This window comes from Asterias amurensis, chromosome 16 (assembly GCF_032118995.1).
Source record: "Asterias amurensis chromosome 16, ASM3211899v1".
In the NCBI taxonomy this organism is placed as follows: Eukaryota; Metazoa; Echinodermata; class Asteroidea; order Forcipulatida; family Asteriidae; genus Asterias; species Asterias amurensis.
The window spans coordinates 16,436,131-16,457,500 of record NC_092663.1 but is presented as its reverse complement, the minus strand read 5'-3'; the positions used below and the strand labels follow the sequence as shown (position 1 = coordinate 16,457,500).

General features: G+C 37.8%; 3 protein-coding genes across 3 annotated transcripts; 2 read left to right on the top strand and 1 right to left on the bottom strand.

Annotated features, from left to right (window-relative positions):
- Positions 1–1,267: 1,267 nt before the first annotated feature.
- Positions 1,268–6,449, top strand: LOC139949043 (uncharacterized). Its single transcript, XM_071947443.1, has 4 exons — positions 1,268–1,736; positions 2,409–2,607; positions 4,051–4,416; positions 5,722–6,449. The coding sequence occupies exons 1-4, from the start codon at positions 1,581–1,583 to the stop codon at positions 6,444–6,446; spliced, it is 1,446 nt and encodes a 481-aa protein (XP_071803544.1). The 5' UTR covers positions 1,268–1,580; the 3' UTR covers positions 6,447–6,449.
- A 48-nt stretch (positions 6,450–6,497) lies between these two features.
- On the bottom strand, positions 6,498–9,483 carry LOC139949044 (mitochondrial ribosome and complex I assembly factor AltMIEF1-like). Its single transcript, XM_071947444.1, has 3 exons — positions 9,359–9,483; positions 8,836–9,026; positions 6,498–8,366 (listed from the first exon to the last, which is right to left on the bottom strand). Exons 1-3 carry the CDS (start codon positions 9,378–9,380, stop codon positions 8,322–8,324), a joined length of 258 nt encoding a protein of 85 aa, XP_071803545.1. The 5' UTR covers positions 9,381–9,483; the 3' UTR covers positions 6,498–8,321.
- A 632-nt stretch (positions 9,484–10,115) lies between these two features.
- LOC139948775 (uncharacterized) lies at positions 10,116–21,073 on the top strand. Its single transcript, XM_071947095.1, has 14 exons — positions 10,116–10,215; positions 11,029–11,223; positions 11,868–11,982; positions 12,261–12,425; positions 13,237–13,571; positions 14,224–14,409; positions 15,025–15,144; positions 15,653–15,832; positions 16,776–16,849; positions 17,336–17,443; positions 17,682–17,784; positions 18,247–18,356; positions 18,883–19,053; positions 19,768–21,073. Exons 2-14 carry the CDS (start codon positions 11,044–11,046, stop codon positions 19,865–19,867), a joined length of 1,947 nt encoding a protein of 648 aa, XP_071803196.1. The 5' UTR covers positions 10,116–10,215; positions 11,029–11,043; the 3' UTR covers positions 19,868–21,073.
- Positions 21,074–21,370: the final 297 nt, after the last annotated feature.

Sequence of the window (21,370 nt, the reverse complement as noted above, 5' to 3'; positions counted from 1 at the left end):
GTAGATCATTGTATTCTACTTTTACATCATCTTTCTAACCATATGCATTTTATAATAAACGGTCAAAAAACGCTTTTTAAAGACCAACTCGACCGATCCAAGGCAACGTGTTCCTTTAAAGCCAGTGGACACTATACACTATTGGTTAATTGTCAAAGACCAGTCTTCTCACTTGCTGTATCTCAACATATTCAATTCAATTCATTTTTTTTTTCCCCACCATGTAGGAAATTCTACTTGAATACATGCAATACAGAAAGAAAAATAAATAACACACAATCGCATAAAATAACAAACCTGTGAAAATTTGAGCTTGATTGGTCGTCGGAGTTGCGAGATAACTATTAAAGAACTAAACTTGAGGTCTCGAAATCAAATTCGTGGAAAATTACCGTTTTCTTGAAAAGTACTCCACTTCAGAGGGAGCTGTGTCTCACAATGTTTTATACTACTCATCTCTCCCCATTACTTGTTACCAAGTAAGGTTTTATGCTCATAATTATTTTGAATAATTACCAATAGTGTCCACTGTCTTTAATAATACGGACTCTTGCAACTAGTTGTTTACTGCCCTCTTGTGGTGAATGTACCTATAATAAAGTTTTTGCATTCTCTCGTCCCAAGCTAATTCTAATATTGAAAAAAGCGCGAAATTTTGAGAAAATAAGTGAGTGTTGTTTTTGCTGCTGTTGCTGTTGTTGTTTTGTTGTGGTTGTTGTGGTCGAAGTCCTGTATAACGCTGGGGAGGGGGGGGGGGGCGTCAGTTGACATTTTATGGGGCTAGGGCGAGGTATGCACGTCACTTCGAGGAATTCGTTAGTCTATAACCCAAAACCTTGGACCTTGTACGACTTGGCCCACCTTACCACCCTCCCCCCCCCCCCATTTTTTTATGTGCCATTGAGTTCCATGCTCCATTGCGGATGTCCGCATTCCAGTATACCCCACACACCAGCACGTAGGAGAGGTTATCGACACAGCACGTGATATCACTGTGGGAGCATGATTGGCTGTCCTTGTGAGCCAGCGGAAGGCAAGTTTATTACTACATTGAACTTTGCTTCCTTTCAAAAGAAGTTGTCTAAAATTATCTTTGAGCTTTGACATATCTTTCTCCGAACTGTAGTGAATCACCGTAGCCTAATAATCAAGCGGTGTTTGATGGGTTAATAGGAGACAAAAGTTTGCGGTTTCTCCCCACTAGCTGAGAGAGTGATTGAGCAAACCCTGATGACGTCATGCCGGGGGTTTTCCCTATGCGCGTGACATCTTGACCTCGTAACCTATTGACTTGTTCTCACATCCACACATCACAAATATGCACGAACCATCCACGAACGATGTAGACGCAAAACATCCAGGCAGCAAAGAGTAGCAACAAACAGTTAGCAACAAACAGTTAGCAAAGTTATGTTTGTTTTAAATTAAAAAGTGACCGAGCACAGAACAGGAATTGAGATAGATACAAGAATGTCTCGACTGTAGCCGTGGACAATTCGCCATGATTTTGTGACTGCCTGTGTGCCGCTCTGTGAGTTGGTCCTTCTCGGAAGCTTGTTTAGTCATCACACCACACGACGATGTCGGTGCAGTCACTTGGCAAGACACCCTACCGGAAGCTGCCACATTTCTACCGCACTACTATACAGCTTTCCACGCTGCTCGATGTTGAACAAACGCTTGGTCAAAATGACTACCGAATGGTGCTGGAACTGCTCGGGTTTCCACCTGAACAGGTATACTTAATTAAATCTAGAAAAATATAAACGTGGCATACTTTTACTCTTAGTCTTTATTACGTCTTCTTATGATTTAGTTGAAAAAAGAATAAAAATTAAAACATAAACAGCAAGACGATAAGTTTCCCAACTATAACATTCACTGTTGATCATGCTAGTCCTACATATAGAACAATTTCTGCCCGAGATTTAAGTTAACCCCAACAGTATGCTGTTTGTGTTGATTATTGTGCCTGAAATAATAACTAACTTCACAGTGTGAACTTGAACATACTATTTAAAACATTTCTTAACATTCAGCCAGGAATTTGGACAAAGTAATATACAGTGCAAGCAAAGTTTTTGTGAGATGTTACAATCTCGGTTGCCTGCAAAAAAGAAATAGTTAATTGCTTGACGTTTCGAGAAAGACTCTGCTAGGGTTGAAATGTCAATCCATCAACAATTTGTTTTGCATTCACACTAAAGGTCGTAGTAGTAACAGCTTATTCCATTTTCTCAATCTTGTTTAATGGTATAGTTGATATAATTATTAATTTATGCCCCCCCCCAAGTTACTGGTCCAAGTTGTTGCAGACTACACTAATAAATAAATACTTCTTTTTATTAAAGATGTCAATATTTGAGAAATTAAAATGTATTTAACGCATTCAATTTTTAAAAATCCAGGTACGTTTCTGGGGGAGTCGGTGTATGAGACCAACCTTAGAGGCTCTGAATGAATGGGATGGGTCGGTTCAAGACTTGGTGGAGGCGCTTCAAGAATGTGATCGAGTAGATTGCCTCTCTGTCTTAGTCCAAGCCCTCTTAAAAACAGTACAGGAAGGACAAGGTGGAAAGACAACAGGAACTAACATCTTAACGCAAGGTTAGAAGAACATTGTTACTGTTAAGCCCTTTTCACACTGTATATTTGCGTTTATGTTTACATTGGTAACTCTAAAGGATCCTTAAGTAAGGACTGAGGGCGTTAAGCCAAGGTACTCCAAGGATTATAGACCTTTTTCGCAAATACCATTGCGCAAGCGCAAACTGTTCAATGAGGTGCATTGTGGGATAGCTATGGATCAAATTTGATCACCTGCTAGACCACAATGCGCCTAATTCCAAGCTTTACGCGCACACCCGAGTATTTGCGAAAAGGTCTATGAGGTTCGATCCGCTATCGTCTCAGCGGACAAACCTCATTCATAGTTCTAGGAGTAAAGCCAAGGGTGCTTGATTGTTGGTGGAGAGTGCAAATCAGACACAAAAAGGCTAACATAAACAAAACTGTGAGAACTGAAATACAAAATGCCCCTTACCAGAGGAATACTGCTGTGCCCCTTCAAGAACACAATTCATTGCATGTTATATTCTCTACCAATAGGATAATTAAACTAGTTAAATTTCGTATTTTTTTATACTTTTTAGGCTCAGCGTAAACTAGTTAAATTTTGTGTGTTTTGAAATTTTGTAGGCTCAGCGTGAACTTACAATTTTCTTTCAGATTGATTCCACAGTCTAGAAAGCTCATAGAGTTATATATGAGAACTAGAGGGCGCACTGGCCTATATACGCGCCCCGGCATGCACGCAGGCGGCCATTTTCTAAGTTGACAAAACTGGCATCTCACAGCGTGTGTTTGTGCGGCCATTTTGTAAGTTGATCAAACAGCATCGCGTGAGCCTTCAATAAAAAAAAACTCAAATGTGTATTTTATATTCGACGCGCGTGCAGAATGACGCGCTTGACATCTTGCGGTCCCACGGCGTTTGCGCATGAAGCATCACTCGTGCGCCCTCTAGTTCTTATATATAACTCTATGAGAAAGCTGAACTTCCATTCCTAATATTTCAAGCTTCAAAAACGTGTTTTTAAACTTTTGCTAGTGCTTCTCATCTGCTGGAAGCAACAACTGTGGCACTAGAAATCACTAGGAATAAAAACACTTTGGGCATAAAACAGCCGTCATATCTTCTGATACTTATCTTACAAGTGTTTAAATATTGAGACAGGACAAAGAGGTCAATGTCATTGGTGTTTCTTGGTCAAATAAAACAAAAACCTTTACACCCACTTGGATCAAAGTTTATTAGTTCACAAAAAACAAAGCCGCATATTTTATGAGTTGGGCCACCCTTGAACTAAAGTTGTCAATTGAGGAGATGGGCTGGAGTAGTGGGGGGGGGGGGGTCATTTACTTTAAAAACAGTTCAAAGAATTAAGTGAAAGAAAGAAAGAAAACATGGTGAAGTAAACTGTTGATCGCCAAAACACTTTATTGAAGTGTATGTTATTGTTATTGATTTCTAATGTTTTCATTTTGCAGATACGATTCCCTTATCTTCGTTTATAGTGCCGCCAATCTTAACGGATGAGGAACTGAAAACTGCCACCTATAATCCTGAAGGCTTAACCCAGGAAAGTAAACAAACTACCAATGGCTGGACTGATGCAATATTCGGGTCATCTTTCTCATCTGTGTCGGTACAAGATGTAACTTCCCATGAAGATCTTGTTTATGATCAGTTCACAAAGAAGCAGGGATGCTGCACTGGGAGATTAACATCGCTATCTGATGGTTCAGTGACGTCAATATCGTCCAAACCAAAACATGACTTAGATTTACTTCTGAAATCCAGCTTTGAAGTCCAGACACTGAATTCTACCTCAAGCCTTGACGCTACATCAAAAGGTAGGTTATATCTTCTTTGGAGATGAAATCTTTTGAAAAGAACTGGTTTGCTGAAATGTATTTGGAAGATGAACAAATAGAACATTGACTAGAGTTTTGTTTGAACCTGTGACCTCTAGATAAGCATCCGGCACTCTCTACCAACTGAGCTTTCTAGCTCTACTTTGGTGGAATTCCTGTTTTGTTTGTATATTTGTTTGAGAGGGGGGGGGGCAGTCAGAAGCATTGCCTATAACTACAAAATAGCCAGGGACTACGCCCAAGTTTACTGTAAAACATAAAATAAAAAAATTACTGACATTTGCAATCATGAACTTATTCCGAGAACTGGTTGGAAGAAAAAATAATTTTGAGTAACTTATTTACAGGAAAAAAAAACAAAATGCGGATACTTGAGTTTACATTTTCTAAAATTCTCCTGGCGACAACCTTGTACTCTGTCATTTTAGGCTGCTTGATTGATTGTGTGCAATTGTAAACATACTTTGTTTATTTGTTTTCCCGAGTTTTATTTTTCAGGAAACGCTTCCTTATACTTAAACAAAAAGGATGAATGGTTGAGATCAATAATCCTTGGGTTAGGAATGTGTATAATCCAGTAAATACAAATGTCAATTTTGGGACTGTAGTATAGTTCATTCCAGTGTTTATTATGTGCGTAATAGTTTATTGACCTTTGTCCTGGGGCCAATCTCATAGCACTGCTTATAGGGTAAACAAACTTTCCTGCTAAATAGCAGAAAAAAATTGCTACAGCAAAGCATATTTCAGAGGTTAGCAAGACAATTAGGAGCCCAGCTTGCATGTTTACTATAGATTTGCATTATAACTTATTCATTTTCGTACCGTAAGCACTGTAAGATTAGCACGCCTTTTTGTGTGCTTTTGGTTAGCAGTGCTATGAAATGTAATTTGCACAGAAAGCACAAAATGAGGTTGAGCCCTGGTGTGGTTCCAAGTGTTCTGAAGATTCCTTGAATGACCAATAAATGACAATTACAATTATTCACAGTGCAAACAAAGGAACCAGTCTATTTTCTTTATCCCAGCCTCAGTCTGATTACATTTGCTTGAATGAGTGAAAACTATGGCCACACGAGACACATTTTCTGAAAAACATAGTAAGAACAATTTGGTTATAATTTTCGGGTATGACATCTCACCTTGTTTTGTAAAGAAACTGTGTCATTAATACTTAATATTTCAGTAGTTTTGTTATTTAATTTTTTTGTGCCAATGTATTATGTTTTTTGAGGTAACTGATATTGTGGTTTCATTTTTATTTGTTTTTTTTGTTTCTTACAGGTCGTAAGACAACAGAGTTCCTCTGTAATTTAGTAGCCTCCGCCGTCAAGCGTTGCCAATGTATTTCCAATAGCGATGATCTGACATGGATCTCAAACAGTACCGTGTACATCAACAATCTCGCACGGATCTTCCTCTTTATTCTATTCATCGTAAATATCATCACTTGCGTCTTCAACAGTCGACACACGCCAACTTACACTCTTGAACTCATCGTAACCTCAATTCCAGTTTCACAATCGCTTTATGTAGAGCGGAACTTACCGATCTACCGAGAGCTTATAAGAAAAGTCAAAGAAACAGAAGGCAGTATGGGGCTGATCTTAAGGAGTCTCGAGCAGAGAATTGGACGATCTTTCTCGAGCGAGAATGGCCTCCTGCATGAACTCGATAAGAGGAAAGCTACTCTTCGTGAACTTAGGGCCGAGGTTATGCCCCTATACAGCGATATCAGAATCTGCATCATCAGTACGTTAGTGACGGAGATACTGCTAGAGTGTTTTATACTCGGCGTTGGGTTGATGTGTTTTAGTGGTCAGGAACTACTGGTTAGAGCAGGGGATGGTTTCACGTCATTAGCGATGGCTTTATTGTGTGTTGACTGTGTGTATAACTTCGTTCTCGTAGCAGTGTATTACCATGATAGAACGATTGACACCGTCATACAGAGAGATCGGTTTCATTTAAACGCATCATTATCGAGTCAGAAATCAGTCGCTGTATAATCAGCGAAAATGTGAAAATTATCATATGTCAAACCCAATCTCGTTAAGCAGAAAATACTGCTCGGTAAATTTCTTTGCGAAGCAAAATTTGAGTTGGGCACCGGTCACAGCATTGTCAACTTAATGTAATTTTGGCTGGTAGCTGATTCCATTTAGCAATACTTTTCTGTGCTTAGACAAATTTTTGTGCCTAAACACAGGCTTTATCAAATTGGGCCAAGGTCGATGCAAGATGCACTAACTTTCACATATCCTGTCCCACATTGTGGGTGTCAAAATGAACACATAAGAAATAACTCCCGAAATGGTAGACGAATGGTAGACGCGTATTGTGCAGAAGTTTGTTCCAATTTGTGGAAGGGGTCAATAAACCATATAACCTTTGCTTTACAACAAAAAGATTTAACCTTGACATTTCAGAGCTTTTTGGCAGGAAAGACACTGCACTGGTCAAATGGGAAATGTTCAACCTTGTGTTATAACTTCATATAAATTCAGGGTAATAAAACTAAACAGCTGAACAAGTTTTGAGATGTGCCCCTTTCTTCGTAATTATATCAACAGTTCATAAAAATCAGACCGTGTTGGGCTGTGTACAAATCACGCCTGCAGGAAGTCTACGCTCTGTGGTTATTTTCCAAGCATGTGGTGAATGGTGATGTCATTATGTAGGTCACATGGTCTATAGGCCTACTGTAGGTAATAGGAAAAGTCTGGGGAAATTACTTTATTTTTCCAGTTGAAAAGAAAGCATTGAAGACAAATTTGCAAAGTGAGTTATTTTTATTTGTTCACCAAAAGGGATGGAGTCTACAAGGAGTCGGTCATTGAACTCTCATCTCACAAAGGATCTGCTTAGCAATTTTTCACTTCTAGATTCCACATACACAGGAAAATGTAGGAAAGTTTCTAATAACCATCTATTAAAGTGAAAAGAGCTTGGCATTACTCAATATAACAATTGTGCGAAAACTTATATCACGTAAGACAAAGCAACATTTTGAAAGATGCCACTGTCAGTATTTGTACTCATTACCGAAAGTATTGTTCTTCATAGATTTGAATTCATTTTTTTTTAAAACTATTGTCATCATTTTGTGTGCATATTTATTTTAAAGAAAAGTATTATAAGATCACATTACCAACAGGTATTTACTTTGACTAAGGAAACTGTTATATGAATTTTAATAAACATTGTTTTCTTTATTTTATAGACAACTGTTTCAGTTTCACTCTTTAAAAGTATTTCCTTGAAAATTTGTCCAATGATCTTTTGTTTTTTTAAGAGATGGCACCATTATCACTGCATTTCATTTTGCCAGTAGGTCTATCCCAAATAGCGAGGTTTCAATAACTTCAAAGGAAGGTATATGTTTGGTTCTCACTTTTAAAATAATGGCAACAAAAACTATTTGTTAGAATGATTCCTACGCGTACAACAGCTTACACAAGTACACAGAATTTGAGAAGGTTATGCAAATAACAAATTAAGTTTTTATGGCCCAAAATTTGAATCTGAGAACCGTTACTGCATTAACGCTTCTCAGATTGTGTGTTCCAATTCCTATTTTGACTTATCCTTGAGCGTGGACTTAACTGCTCCGCATATTTAGTGATATCTCAAAAAACCAACCTTTTAAAATGAGACTCTCATTTATACTTTCCCTTTGAATGGAATTTTTAATGAACTTCCTGTGGCATATCCCAACTAGCTGGGTGTCAACTGTCAATGCCTTTTAAGTAGTTACACACATCATCACTGATTTTGATTCATGACTCTACCACTCCACCAGTAGGAAGTTTGTGGTGTCTTTAATTCCATCCTGTTGCATTGTTACTATCAGTCGCTTCCTGCCACTATGGAAGATACCCGTATCACACCAGGCCACCGAGTTTGGTTTGAAGCATGTGGTTTCCTCTCTGTTGCAATAAAGGAAATGCAGATATTGAGATTATTTCAATTAAAAATTTGACCCACTAACTATTGCTGAAAACATTTGTCTGCTGTTCTGCTTTGCACAAATGAGCAGGATATTTGTCAAAACTGTACATGTGACATGTTATTGGAAGTGCTAATCTCATTCTGGTAAGCATAATTTTGTTGTGCTTATAGCTACTTTTGTGCTTATAAGCAGCTCTGTGTAATTGGGCACAGTCTTGGAATATCACCGATGGCCACAGAGTGCTCTGGTTTTGGCCTTGGTGCCCCTTCAAAGATCCACATAGTCTTCAAGATTTTCCTACGGAAGTGCCTTTCATTAAAAACTGAAAATAGCCTTGCCCTCTCCAAGATATATAAAATAGGTTTTTCCCATTCACTTAGTAAAAGAACATGGGACAACAAACCGTCCTATTCAGAATTTAGGTAAAAATTCTTTGTAAATTGTACCTGGACGTGTTTCACCTTCTTGCCCTCATCTGTCTCTGCAATGTTCTTCCGAAATTCTTGCTGAATTCTCCTCCTGAAGAAGTTTTGATCTGTGTACTTGAGCGTCTCTGCCTCTCTGAGAAGTTGTCTGTAGAGTCTTAAGACAATCTGACGAGACCAAACCCCGGACATGGTCAGGATGCTCTCAAAATCTTCAGCAAGAAAAGAATTAGAATTTGATGATCAATTTTTGAATTTAGAATTATCACTAATTATTAGTTTAGTTTACACTTACAAGTTACATACAGAGGATCGACTCCAAGTTTATCAAAAGTTTTGCTGATGATGGCTTGCACCATTGAGGTAGTCCCATGCTTGTAAGTTGTAATTGCATACTTACATATCATTGTTTGAACTATGTATAATAATAACATAAATGGGGAAAAAATATAGAAATTTTATAAATTTTGATTACATTTTCACAAAAAAATCAGTTTATAATAATTAAAAATTAACAAAGACAAGCGGGGAAACTGTTCGTTACCTGCCACCGCTTTTTCACTCATTTTTACCAAAAGGAATATCTAATTTGAGTAAATTAGATACTGTTTTACATTACAAAACAATGTTTTATTTCATTTATTAACTAGCAAAATGAAAAAGACCAAAAAGTGCGTGGTGTAGCTGGATTCCATCCATTCCATTATTAATTTCATGCATGTCATATGGGCCGGATCATGGACATGACATGATATTGATCATCATCATCATGATTGTCAAGATGGATACGGAAACTTCAATAATGAACGCCTTTCATAAGTTTCGGATAATCTTCCGCACGTCGCCACCAATTTATCCCATGATGATCCGCCGTTAATTAACTCCAAAACCACTGAATTTTTGTCTAACCTGAAAAGAAGGGTTACCGCGTATATACATCCAGAAAAAAAAAACAGGCCGGAAGTTAGTGGCGAGGTCGTAAAATTTTTCCCTTAAAACAATAGGTATTTAATGTAAAGTTTCTGTGCTGTGTGTGGTGGGTTATGTGTGATGCGTTTTCTTTCCGACAACTTATTCGTGGGCGCAGCCATATTGTTTAGTTTGCACAATTTTGTTAATTTGTTTTATAGATTTAAGTTTAAATAATTTATTTAATATTAAGAGCTGCATTTTTTGTCTTAAAATAATACAATTAAATATTAAAAGTTTATTTCGGTGCATACAAAGAGTTAAACATTTTAATAAATGACTTAAATTTTCACAGCTAGGTAAAGTTATTTCATCATGACCTTTGACATTGTAAAATTTCTGAAGGCACAAAATTTGATTAATTGATGACCTTCGCAGCTTCTGATGTTGCCGACAAACTTGCTCGAAACGCCAACGAACAAATGTGATAAGGTAAAAACCATAGACGTTTCTTGTTGTGTTTAAATTAATGGGTATTTTACAGTATTTCAGAGCTAAAATAAGTGCGAATTAATAGCCAGCCTAGTCTCAGCTGGCCGGTGTGTCACGGCTGTCATTATTGGTGTGTTTAAGTGTGTGTGTTGTGATGAACAAAAAAGTGATTACACTGGGTCGGTATAAAATTACGTGCGTAGCTCCCCATTAACTTTAAGTCATTTTGTGCTGTCACTCTTTAAAATCATGTTCTGTTGGTCTGCTCGAATCTTGCTGAAAATTTTGTTTTTGTTTAACATTTTTGTCAATTATTTTTATTAATTTAAACTCTATCAATTTTTGAAAAAGAAAACGGTTGAAATACAACTTTGAAGAACAGTATTTTCAAAATTCAACCTTACCAAGTCTAGTTGCGATAACAAAACCCTCCGCCGTCAGGAGGAGGGTTACACTATCGCAACTAGACCAAGTCTAGCCACATGTAGTATGGTTCATAGTTGCGATAACATAACCCACCCCCCCCCCCCCCCCCCCCCGACGACACGAGGACGGATACGTTATTCGCAACTATGGTTAATTGTTTTTTTTATTTTTATTTTTTTATTCTAAATTGTAGTTTTTGGCTAGACCTTACAATTACATTGACATGCAGTAAAGATTCTAGCATGTCTATTCACTAAACAGTGTGCTAATATACTCTTTTTGTTTACTTCTAGTTCTGTGGTTGTACTACAAACTTCTTTTTTTTAATAAAGTAATTTGTTAAATATTTTTTTAATCTAACAACTTAAACTTTCAACAATTATACAGAACAAACATTGAAAGATGTCTTCAACTTTAAGAAATCACTGGGATGAAGGAAGACGCTCGCTGATGGATTGGAATGAATCCAGTTACAATCTTCATTTGGACTTGTACAACTTTGAGAGTGTAGACGCTGATGGTAGTCCGTACATCCTAACCAGTCCGAGATCTCTGGAGGCTTGCACTCATCTTGGTGTTCAGGTTTGTTTAATTACTTGAACATATCCATTCCATCTGACTGGCTGCTTTTGTCTACTTAATTTAGGTCAAATTTTATCCTTGCCTGTCATGCCTGTTTGGAAAATTTAACAGAATGGATACAGCCAGAAACGGACAGTTTGATTGTAACACCCCTCTGCTTGGATACTCCTAATAAATTTTCCTAAGCCTAATCCTAACCCTAGCAATAACCCTTGCAAAACATCAGTTTTTTCCTCGATACATAGGGGTGATGGAATATACAACAGTTATTGTTTGAACAGTTGTAAAGGCCTTGCAAGAGGAAATTAACAAAAACAAATAAGTGCCTGTCGGATACAAAAAACTTCAGGCTCAAATGTGGTTTACGCAGCAGGCCTCAAAATAACCCACACCACCCACAGCCATTTGTGTTATGCCCTGTGCTTTTGCTGTTGTGCCCTTTGCAAAGTTCCAATACAAATTAAAAATTAGAAAACATTTAACCTGATTTAGTTAACATTATTTAAGACATCCTTAATTAGAACCCATTTTGATAAATAAAAAAAATAAAATAAGTCTTAAAGACAACACACTTCCAATGTTACAGACATTTTTATTGATAGTAATAACAACATAATAACATTTATGATTCTGTATTATTTCAGCCTATTGAATTACTACACAAGGACCTGATGAAGTTTGAAGAAGAATGTCTCCTGACGGGTCAACCATTGAGTAATGCCAAGATGCTCTACAATCTACAAGAACAACAACGATTAAGTGAGTATGTCAGAAACTAGTTGCGATAATTGTAACCCTCCATCCTCCTGATGGTCCCAGACTTGAGGGTTGCAAGACATCTATGGTAAAACATTTCTGGTTGTGCATCTTTGACAATTTTTGCCAGAGTAGTCACTGGTGTCTTGAAATAACTTACAAATTAACAAGTTTTAAAAGTTTGCTATACCGGTAAATTATTTTAATATTGTGTACCCAAGAACTATAAATCAAAATACTTCTTAACCCACAAAACTCATTTAATGTTGTATTTCTTGAAGGAAACCTCAAAGAATGTCGACGTCTGAGGGAAGGGATAATCATCGAAGAAGAAAATGAACACAATGCAAAGAATTCCACTCCCAGACTTACCAAGAGTAGGCCTCATTCCATCAATCAATCCAAGAAGCTCGACCAGGGTTATTCCAGGACAACTCATCCAAAAGGTTTGCATCCCTTGTACTTTTTGCACTTACATGTATTAGCACTTTTGTGATACCACTCATTCACTTTTTGAGAAATGGTACACACTGTATGAATGTACTGTTTGGTTTGTGTATTATTAGCAGGGGTTTCCCTTAAAGGAACACGTTGCCTTGGATCGGACGAGTTGGTCAAAACAAAAGCGTTTGTAACCGTTTTTTATATACTGCATATGGTTGGACAGATGTATTAAAAGTAGAATACAATGATCCACACAAGTTTGCCTCGAAATTGCGTGGTTTTCCTTCTACTGTGCGAACTAACACGGTCGGCCATTTATGGGAGTCAAAATTTCTACCCCCATAAATGGCCGACGTGTTAGTCGACGAGGTAAAAAGAAAACCACGCAATTTTGAGGCATGTTTGTGTGGATCATTGTATTCTACTTTTACAACATCTTTCTACCCATATGCATTTTATAAAAAACGGTTACAAACGCTTTTCAAAGACCAACTCGACCGATCCAAGGCAATGTGTTCCTTTAACTTTTTTTGTCAAATGCTTGCCGAACTTTTTACTGAATGGTTTACTGCAGAATTGACTTTAAGACTTGTTCAGTTGCGGGGTAAAAACAAGCCGTTCCTGATTTAAAAAGGACTCCAGCCAGTGGTCCAGCGGGTATTCTGATCCTTGCCATGTGATGCTAGGATGGAGGTACCTATGATGTCAACATCACTTGGCAGCTTTCAAGCATAATTTAAATCAAGCTCAAAAGATCTCAAGTGAAGTCCTGAAGGCTTTTGTTTATGGTTTATTTTGTTTCTCTTATCCCAGATTTTGAAATAGGTCAGGGTGATAGCAGAAACATCAGCTCAATCAAACGCCAGAGTTCAACAAACTCCACCATCAACCGATCCAAATCACCGTCCTCACTTGATGTTACATCAAGACTGCCGTCCCATGAATCTACAAACTCACACGTCACTTCCTCAGGCAAGCAGTCGAGATCCACTCCGTCCAAAAACCAGAGACCCATTCCATGTACGTCCAATGCAATCTCATCCCTTGCTAGGTCAAGGGTCAGAGTTCAAGAGAGGCCACAGTCATCCTGCTCATCAAGAAACTCCGAGAAGAGTAGAATGTCTACAGCCAGTATTCTCTCTAATCAGGTACGTAACTCTATTCATAACTTTATTCATAAATCATCATCAAGTCGAATGCCATGTAGTAGCTCGAGCCTGCCCAGTGATCTTTGTCTAGATGTTTCGATCCAGCATACAGGAGCGTAGTTCCTCAGCGCTGGTCAAGCCGGTGCCTCATTTCATGGTGTCTCTAAAGGAAAGAACTCTTCTCTTACGAGAAGTATTCATAAAAACTTCAGATAAACATCAGCAAAAGGGATTGGCAATCAAAAATATACATCCTTTTCACTGAGTGGGTTTGTTTACATTGAATTTCTGTGGTCATGAAACTTAAAGGGTGTGCAGTTATCTTGCCTGGGGCAGTCAGCAACTGGTTTGTGCATGTTCCAATTAGGTCCACTTTTTGGAACAAGAATTACATGGAGATAACAGGTGTAAGTTGCCAGATGAAAAGGATGTTTCATCTTAGCCTCTTTCTTTAATAGAGCTGTCTCCAAATGCAACTTTGGCATTCCACAATTAAAAATAATAATAAAGACTTCAAATGCTGGGTGTTCAAGGCCCAGTAAAACAAAAACAAAATGAAAGGAAAACAGACAAAACAAAATTAGTCCTTGACTGTACATAAAATAAAATTTTGCCGCCTTTTCAATCTGCAATGTTTTGTTTTCTTTTTAAGGATCAGAAAATTTTGGACCTTTTAGAAAGGAAATACAAAGATGACAAACTTCTTGAGGAGACGAGACAAGAAGTGAGACTTGCTTGGGATGAGCAGAGGCAGCTCGAGGAGAGGTCAAAGGTCAACAATGAGATGCTGCGAAGAAAGAACCTGGCTGATTCAAACTGGATCAGGCAGAAGAAGAAGGTTAGCTGACATGATTGTCTGAATGGATGCCACTTTCTGCAACGTTAACATTAAAGTGATTATTAACTTATCATGAGATGAAGTGTGAGGGTTTTGAGAAATTTTTCCCTAAAGAAAGGATTTCATTTTACTCGGTGTTAAATGACTGACTGATTGATTTGTTCATTGATTCACTGATTCATTGATGCAAATGTCTTCACAATATTGCTCGTACATATCTCACCAGTCTCATTGGAATTTACCAACCTGGCGACCTTGCCTCCGCCCGGGTTCAGACAGTCCACTGTTGGCAGTTCCAAAGCTTCAGCCTGCTGCATGGGATCATCCATTTTACGCAAACGCCCTATGCCTTTGGAACTGTCTCCCTCATCAAATTCGTTTACAAGAAACACAACTCAAAACTTTCCTGTTCAATGGTAGATAGCTAAGGACGAATCTGTCCCATTTTTAGTACCTTTACTTTCTGCTTGTTGTATAGTTTCTTATAAAGCGCTATGGCACCCAGTGTGAGAGCTCGCTATAAATGCCTGTTGTTATTATTATGAGTATTGATTGATTGATCCATTGATTCGTTGATTGATTGATTCATTGATTCATTTGTTGATCTTTAAATAGGAACAGCAGAAGAAGCAGAGACATCATGAGAAGAAGCAAGAAATCCTAGACGCTGAGATGGAGATTAAGTATCAAGACATTCATCATGAGAGATTAGTCAAGGAGCAACAATCATTGCTGGTACAAATACAACTATGCAATCTCTAAATCTTACCTTTCCTTACAACCATCTTAAAGTCGCTTGAGCTTCTTACCTCCTCCTTAAGATGTCAGCTGAGAGAGAGTGAGATTGAGAATAGCCCATTCCCTAGTCTGTACCCTGTCCATATCCGCAGAGAAAAAGAAAGGCATTGGTCTTGCAGTCCAACTATTTCAATGGATACAGTGATTTCATTTGATGAACATTCAGTGATGTAAGCTTTCTATATCTGTGTTTTGATTGGTCTGACTCCAAGGTGCTTTTGTCAGCAGCACATTTTGTTTATATTGGACATGCATGTAATGGTGTTTTATATACATGTACGTAAGATTTGATGTCAAATTTCCATGTGAAGTGGATGCAAGGTAACAGGTACATTTTTATGGATCCGGTCTTAAAGGTACCTCTTCCCCTGCTACACTTCAAAATTCCTTTCTTTGACCTACATGTTTTCTTTAATGTATTTACAAAACCTACTTAATGTTTCAGCATCATCAGTTGAGGCAGAAGAAATACAATGAGATGGAGAAGAAGAAGAGACAAGAGAGAGCCTTAAGGAGACGAGAAGAAGATGAGGAGGAGTATCGTCACTCTGTATCTCAACACGTTGCCATCAGTCTTGAGAAAGCTCAACAGCTTAGAGACGAGAAAGATCACCAACAGGTCAAGGTAGGTGTGTTTCTTCTTTAATCCATCCATTTTGTATTTCATTGGGCAATGTATATTTAGTTTTGTTATTGGCAACTTCCTTCCTGATAAATTTACCTTAAAAAAGAAACGTTCAAGTTAGCATTAAACAAATTTTTTTTTCAATAAACAACTTGACTCTCAACCCCATTTTTTCTCAGTTTTATTATCTCTGTCTCTTGGTGTGTGTGTACTCCCAAATTAGTTATTAATGAGAAGGTCGTGTTTGTTTGAATTAAATCAAACCTCTGTTCAGAGACCCAATGTTGCCCAGCTTTGTCATCTACACTCATTTTAAGTCTGCCTCATTCACTAATTAATCACTTTCTCTCCCTCTTCCCACCTTTGATTTTGTTTTTTTGTGTTTCTAACCTCTTGTGGTTATCTAGTCCGTTACCTCTACCCCCACCACCGCCTGGTCTCTGTCTTTATTGTTCATCCAGTGCTTTTCTGCAGGGGTACTATCTACCCCTCTCTCTCTCTTTATTTCTTTCCACTTGTTTGCTTCTGTTTACAAACCATAATACCTGGTTTAAGTTTGTTGTGTTGTCACAATTTAGCCTTTGAGAAAGACTCTGCCAACATCGAAACTGCTTGTCATTAAAGGCAGTGGACACTATTGGTAATTACTCAAAATATTTATTAGCATAAAACCTTTCTTGGTAACGAATAATGGGGAGAGGTTGATGGTATAAAACATTGTGAGAAACGGCTCCCTCTGAAGTAATGTAGTTTTCAAGAAAGAAGTAATTTTCCACGAATTTGATTTTGAGACCTCAAGTTTAGAATTTGAGGTCTCAAAATCAAGCATCAGAAAGCACACAACTTCGTGTGACAAGGGTGTTTTTTTCTTTCATAGTTATCTCACAACTCCGAAGACCAATTGAGTTTATGCATATTTTGCATTTGTTTTTTACATCACCAGGAACAAAAGCAGAGACAAAGGCAGGAAAAAATACGTCATTCATCGATGAAAACTTCTCTAGATAAATACAATGAGTAAGTAGAAGATTCTTAGGATAAAAAAAAATTAGTCGCGACCACCACAAAATTATAGTCATGACTACCCGTTTGGTGAACCAATCAGTGACACAAATCTTCAATCATTTCAGTTTGCATTTGACTTTATTGTACTTGCAGCAAAAATTGCCACAATGAATCTTGAGAATGAAAAGTCACGACTAGTGCGTATATGTGTCTATTTAGGCGCGACTAGTCAATTAGTAAATTTCACTAGTTGCCCAGGCCTACTTCGAGTGCTGGTAAATTTCCACTCGAGTATTGAGTTTGGCCCAAGTACAAGTATTGAGTCAAAGTGTTACAACACTGCAGTTTTCTAACATTGGTGGAGACAATTTTTTAAGGGTAGAATCTGATCACAAAGAACAAAATCTCGTTCCTCAATTGGGTAGTATTTCTGAGCAGGAAAAGTTCTCCTTCTTCATGTGGGCAATATTCCTCAGGGTTTATTCGTTTGTTTTTCAGAGAGCATATGACTTACTTGAAGGACTCCATCTTGGTAAAACACGTCCAATCTCAACGCAACCTGGAAAACCAACAATGGCTTCGTCAACATGAGATCAAAGTCAACAGGTGAGGGCGCTTTACAATAATTGAAAACAGATACATTTCAAGTGAGAGTTGGTAGGATTTGAAACTTTACATGGAGTATAATTAGGTGAGGTTTGCGGTAACACCATGTGCAAATCTCTTTTGATTAGTGTTGGTTCTGAAAAGAACCATTGGTTGACAACTCAACATTTTGGATCAGTTTCTCGGTTTAAATAAATTAAACCAACTCTTATAACTTTCTTTATTTCAATGGTAACAGAAAGAAGGAGGAGTCGTTGCAAGAGAAGAGCAGTCAGTTACGTCAGAGCAATGACGAGGATATCCGTCAATGGCAGAATCATTTACAGTATCATTCATTGATGGTAACGAGAACTAAATATTAAGCCGCCCTCCCCAGCCATGTCTTTATAATTGTCAGTGTCAGATTTTTGTTTTCAATTTGAACCCAGCTTTTTGAGGTTAATGAATTTCTGTATAACAAAGATAAGCATAAGTCTTTCTATTCCAATTGGCTCAGCATCTGACTCTACTCACCTCCTGGAACCTAAAGGTAGGTTTATAGTCGGTTGTGCGATGGTTGCGCGATGGAAATCTTGATTTTTTTTATCAAGCGTCAAAATTTCAATCACGCGACCGAATATAACTGGCTTTAACTCTGTCAAGCTTCTTAAGTCTGCATCAAGTCCCACTTTTCTCATATTGCCTCTCATACCTGGAATGCATTCACTATAGTAATCAGAGAGTTTAACTATTGCAAATTCAATAAGTGTAAAAGACAGTTGTTATACCCAATCTGACACGCAGCTTTCTTGTTCTTTGTCCAGTCTCAGCAGAGAGCTGTCCAACAGGCTAATGAAACCATCCAATCTAAGGCCAGTAAAGCCAGACTGGCAAGACGATCTCGAGAACTCACCCACAAGGAACTCATTAAAAGGTCAGTCTTTGATATCTTAGAATCCTCCTTGTTGATGACGGTGTTTTTTAATTTGTTTTAAACAATTTTATGAGAGATCCCTCACATCATAAGGCCACAGGCAGCCATTTCAAGGTGAGGGCTACCTGACATTTTTATGGTGATGAGAAATTGGAGACTTTTATCTAAAATCAAACTTTTTATGTCTGTATGATGAAAAAAAAATGTTATAGCTCCGCTACAGCTAAATGCCGATTCTTTGGTCAAAGTAAGAAGAGCCATGTTATTGGGCCCTGCTTATGTTAATCGACCAGGTAGTGATACGCCACTTCAATACTATTACTCTTCAATTTGTGAGAAAACAGAATTAGCTGTTGCAAACAACCAAAGGACCAATGATAGAAAAGCTAAAAAAAGTTAATGGCCCGACTTTTCAACCCTAGCAGAGTCTTAAGCCTTCGAGAAAGATTCTGCTAGGGTCGAATCGTCAGGCCAGTGATTATTTTTTGCATTTTAATTTGTTTTTATTTAATTTTTTTCCGAACAGGGTTGAAGAGGATGATGCGATATTTAAAGAAACCATTAAGGAGGATTTAGCCTACAAGGAAATGAAGAGTCAATCACTGGCCGCTCAGAAGGAAGATGCCGTGATGAGATCTAGAGTGGCGGCTAGGGAGTCTGCCAAGATGCGAGACCAGATTAGGGAGAAGTACACGGGGTAAGTAATAAGAATAATAATAAGATGCTATGATGAGATCTAGAGTGGCTGCTAGGGAGTCCGCTAAGCAGCGAGGTCAGTTTAGGGAGAAGTACACGGGGTCAGTCAAGCAGTGTCGTTGAAATTAAGACCCATCTAGACAAACTTGAAATTTAGCTTGTTTGTACTCCACGTTACTAGGCATTCTTCTCCGACACAGCTAGCGCTGAAATTCGGTGAGTGCTTACACTGTGACTAAGCGGAGAATAGTGACCGTAAGCGCAGAATACAACGGTAAGCAGAGGCAGTAAATTGGGCCCCGATATGAAAAAACAAAACAAAAAAAACTCGCATTCTAGCAGAGAAACAAAATTGGCGTGTTCCATTTTGACATGGCATCCTGCACCTAATGGTTAAAGGATCACCTACAGCATTCTACAAAAAATTTTGAAAAATATTTTTTTGATTTATATTTGGTTTGTGGTAACACCATGTGTGTATGTACTTGCTAGGTAGAGTTTGTTCTTAGAGAACTGTCTTTCTTTATTCTACTACTGCGGAGTAGGTTTATCGGATGTTCAGGAGACTTCTCAGTTCTGAAAAGAACTGTCCTGCTTTTTAACTACTACCCAGGCGGAAGGTATAGAAAATTGGCTGGGACTACTACCGCAAACCCAATATATATTGATACCTCACCATGCAATGCTTCAAATCCTATACTTTTTGTTTCGATAGGACTTTTGATAAGATGGTTGAGAGAGCTCGTCACCAAGCAACTGTAGGAAGAGGACCTCAGATGTCTACCAAGAACTACTCCTCATTCACACTCACCTAAACAAGAAGGAGCATCTTCAAGAATTGAAATCTGCATCTTCAAGGAAGGTCTCAATTTGGTGAATCTTTCAACGCTGCTCAGCAAGCCAATTTATTATAACAACGTGGATTCCTTGACCAAACAGAACTTTAAACGGACGCTTTTTTGACGCTAGGTGCGGCAGACTTTTCATTGTTCAATGTAATATGTGCACACTCAGAACTACGCAAGTAAAGGAATTTTAGCTGGTAAGTCTGCTGCCACCTAGTGTTTTGAAGTCTCCCATTGATACCACCTTGAGAGATATAAGATGTTGGGCAAGATGATATATAGACTTCATCCTGTAGTGGTTAAAGGCAGTGGACACTGCTGATAATTGATTAAAATATTTATTAGCATAAAGGGGGAGAGCTTGATAGTATAAAACGTTTTGAGAAATGGCTCCTTCTGAAGTCAACGTAGTTTTTGAGAGAGAAATAGTTTCCATTGAATTTGATTTCGAGAATGTGATTTCTTATAGCACAGAACTATACCTTATAGCACTGAACTATAACTTATAGCACTGAACTATACCTTATACACGTAGCACTAAACTATACCTTATAGCACTGAACTATACCTTATAGCACCGAACTATAACTTATAGCACCGAACTATAACTTATAGCTCTGAACTATAACTTATAGCACTAAACTATACCTTATAGCACTGACCTATAACTTATAGCACTGAACTATAACTTATAGCACTAAACTATACCTTATAGCACTGAACTATACCTTATAGCACTGAACTATACCTTATAGCACTGAACTATAACTTATAGCACTAAACTATAACTTATAGCACTGAACTATAACTTATAGCACTGAACTATACCTTATAGCACTGAACTATGTAACAGAGTTCACTTCAGTTCCCACATAATTGTGAATTCCTTTTAACATGTTAAACAGTGTTTTCAATGCCAATAGACAACTTTCATAACTATGCACCAGGAACGAATATCATCCAATGATCTGCTTTCTTTTTCCTCAACGAGGGCGCTGTTTGAGGGTCTTTTTAGCAAGGGGGTTACAACTTGTTGTATCCTTTGAGTTTTTAAACTTCCTCGTTTAAATACTTTTGAATAAATACTACAGTGTACAGCACAGATGGAGAGTAAAATAGCAGTTAATTCAAGTGGTCAGTGGTTTGTATTGAATTGTTAGGTGAGTTTTATTTTTGCTGGAGGATGTAATGCTTATAAATGATTGTGAAGGCTTTGTAAAGACTTGGACAAAAATGCTGGACTTACCCCTTGTGATTTTTTTCAATTTTATGCTAAAAATGCTGGACTTACCCCTTGTAATCTTTTTAAACGCTGGATTTACGCCTTGTGATTTTTCCAACTTTATGCCAAAAGTTTACAAAAATGCTGGACTTGCCCCATGTGATTTTTTTATTTTTAAGCCAAACATGGACAAAAATGCTGGACTTACCCCTTGGATTTTGCAAACTTTATGCCAAATATTGAAAAAAATG

What these genes read in the sequence shown, in the direction of transcription:
- LOC139949043 (XM_071947443.1), top strand. Translation starts at nt 1,581, where the DNA reads ATGTCGGTGCAGTCACTTGGCAAGACACCCTACCGGAAGCTGCCACAT. An exon ending in TCGGGTTTCCACCTGAACAG is followed by an intron (nt 1,737 to 2,408) that starts GTATACTTAATT and finishes TTAAAAATCCAG; the next exon opens with GTACGTTTCTGGGGGAGTCG. An exon ending in CCTTGACGCTACATCAAAAG is followed by an intron (nt 4,417 to 5,721) that starts GTAGGTTATATC and finishes TGTTTCTTACAG; the next exon opens with GTCGTAAGACAACAGAGTTC.
- LOC139949044 (XM_071947444.1), bottom strand. Translation starts at nt 9,380, where the DNA reads ATGAGTGAAAAAGCGGTGGCAG. An exon ending in GAGTGAAAAAGCGGTGGCAG is followed by an intron (nt 9,027 to 9,358) that starts GTAACGAACAGT and finishes TTCTTGCTGAAG; the next exon opens with ATTTTGAGAGCATCCTGACC. An exon ending in AGAAGGTGAAACACGTCCAG is followed by an intron (nt 8,367 to 8,835) that starts GTACAATTTACA and finishes TTATTGCAACAG; the next exon opens with AGAGGAAACCACATGCTTCA.
- LOC139948775 (XM_071947095.1), top strand. Translation starts at nt 11,044, where the DNA reads ATGTCTTCAACTTTAAGAAATCACTGGGATGAAGGAAGACGCTCGCTG. An exon ending in ACAAGAACAACAACGATTAA is followed by an intron (nt 11,983 to 12,260) that starts GTGAGTATGTCA and finishes TATTTCTTGAAG; the next exon opens with GAAACCTCAAAGAATGTCGA. An exon ending in TACAGTATCATTCATTGATG is followed by an intron (nt 17,785 to 18,246) that starts GTAACGAGAACT and finishes TTCTTTGTCCAG; the next exon opens with TCTCAGCAGAGAGCTGTCCA.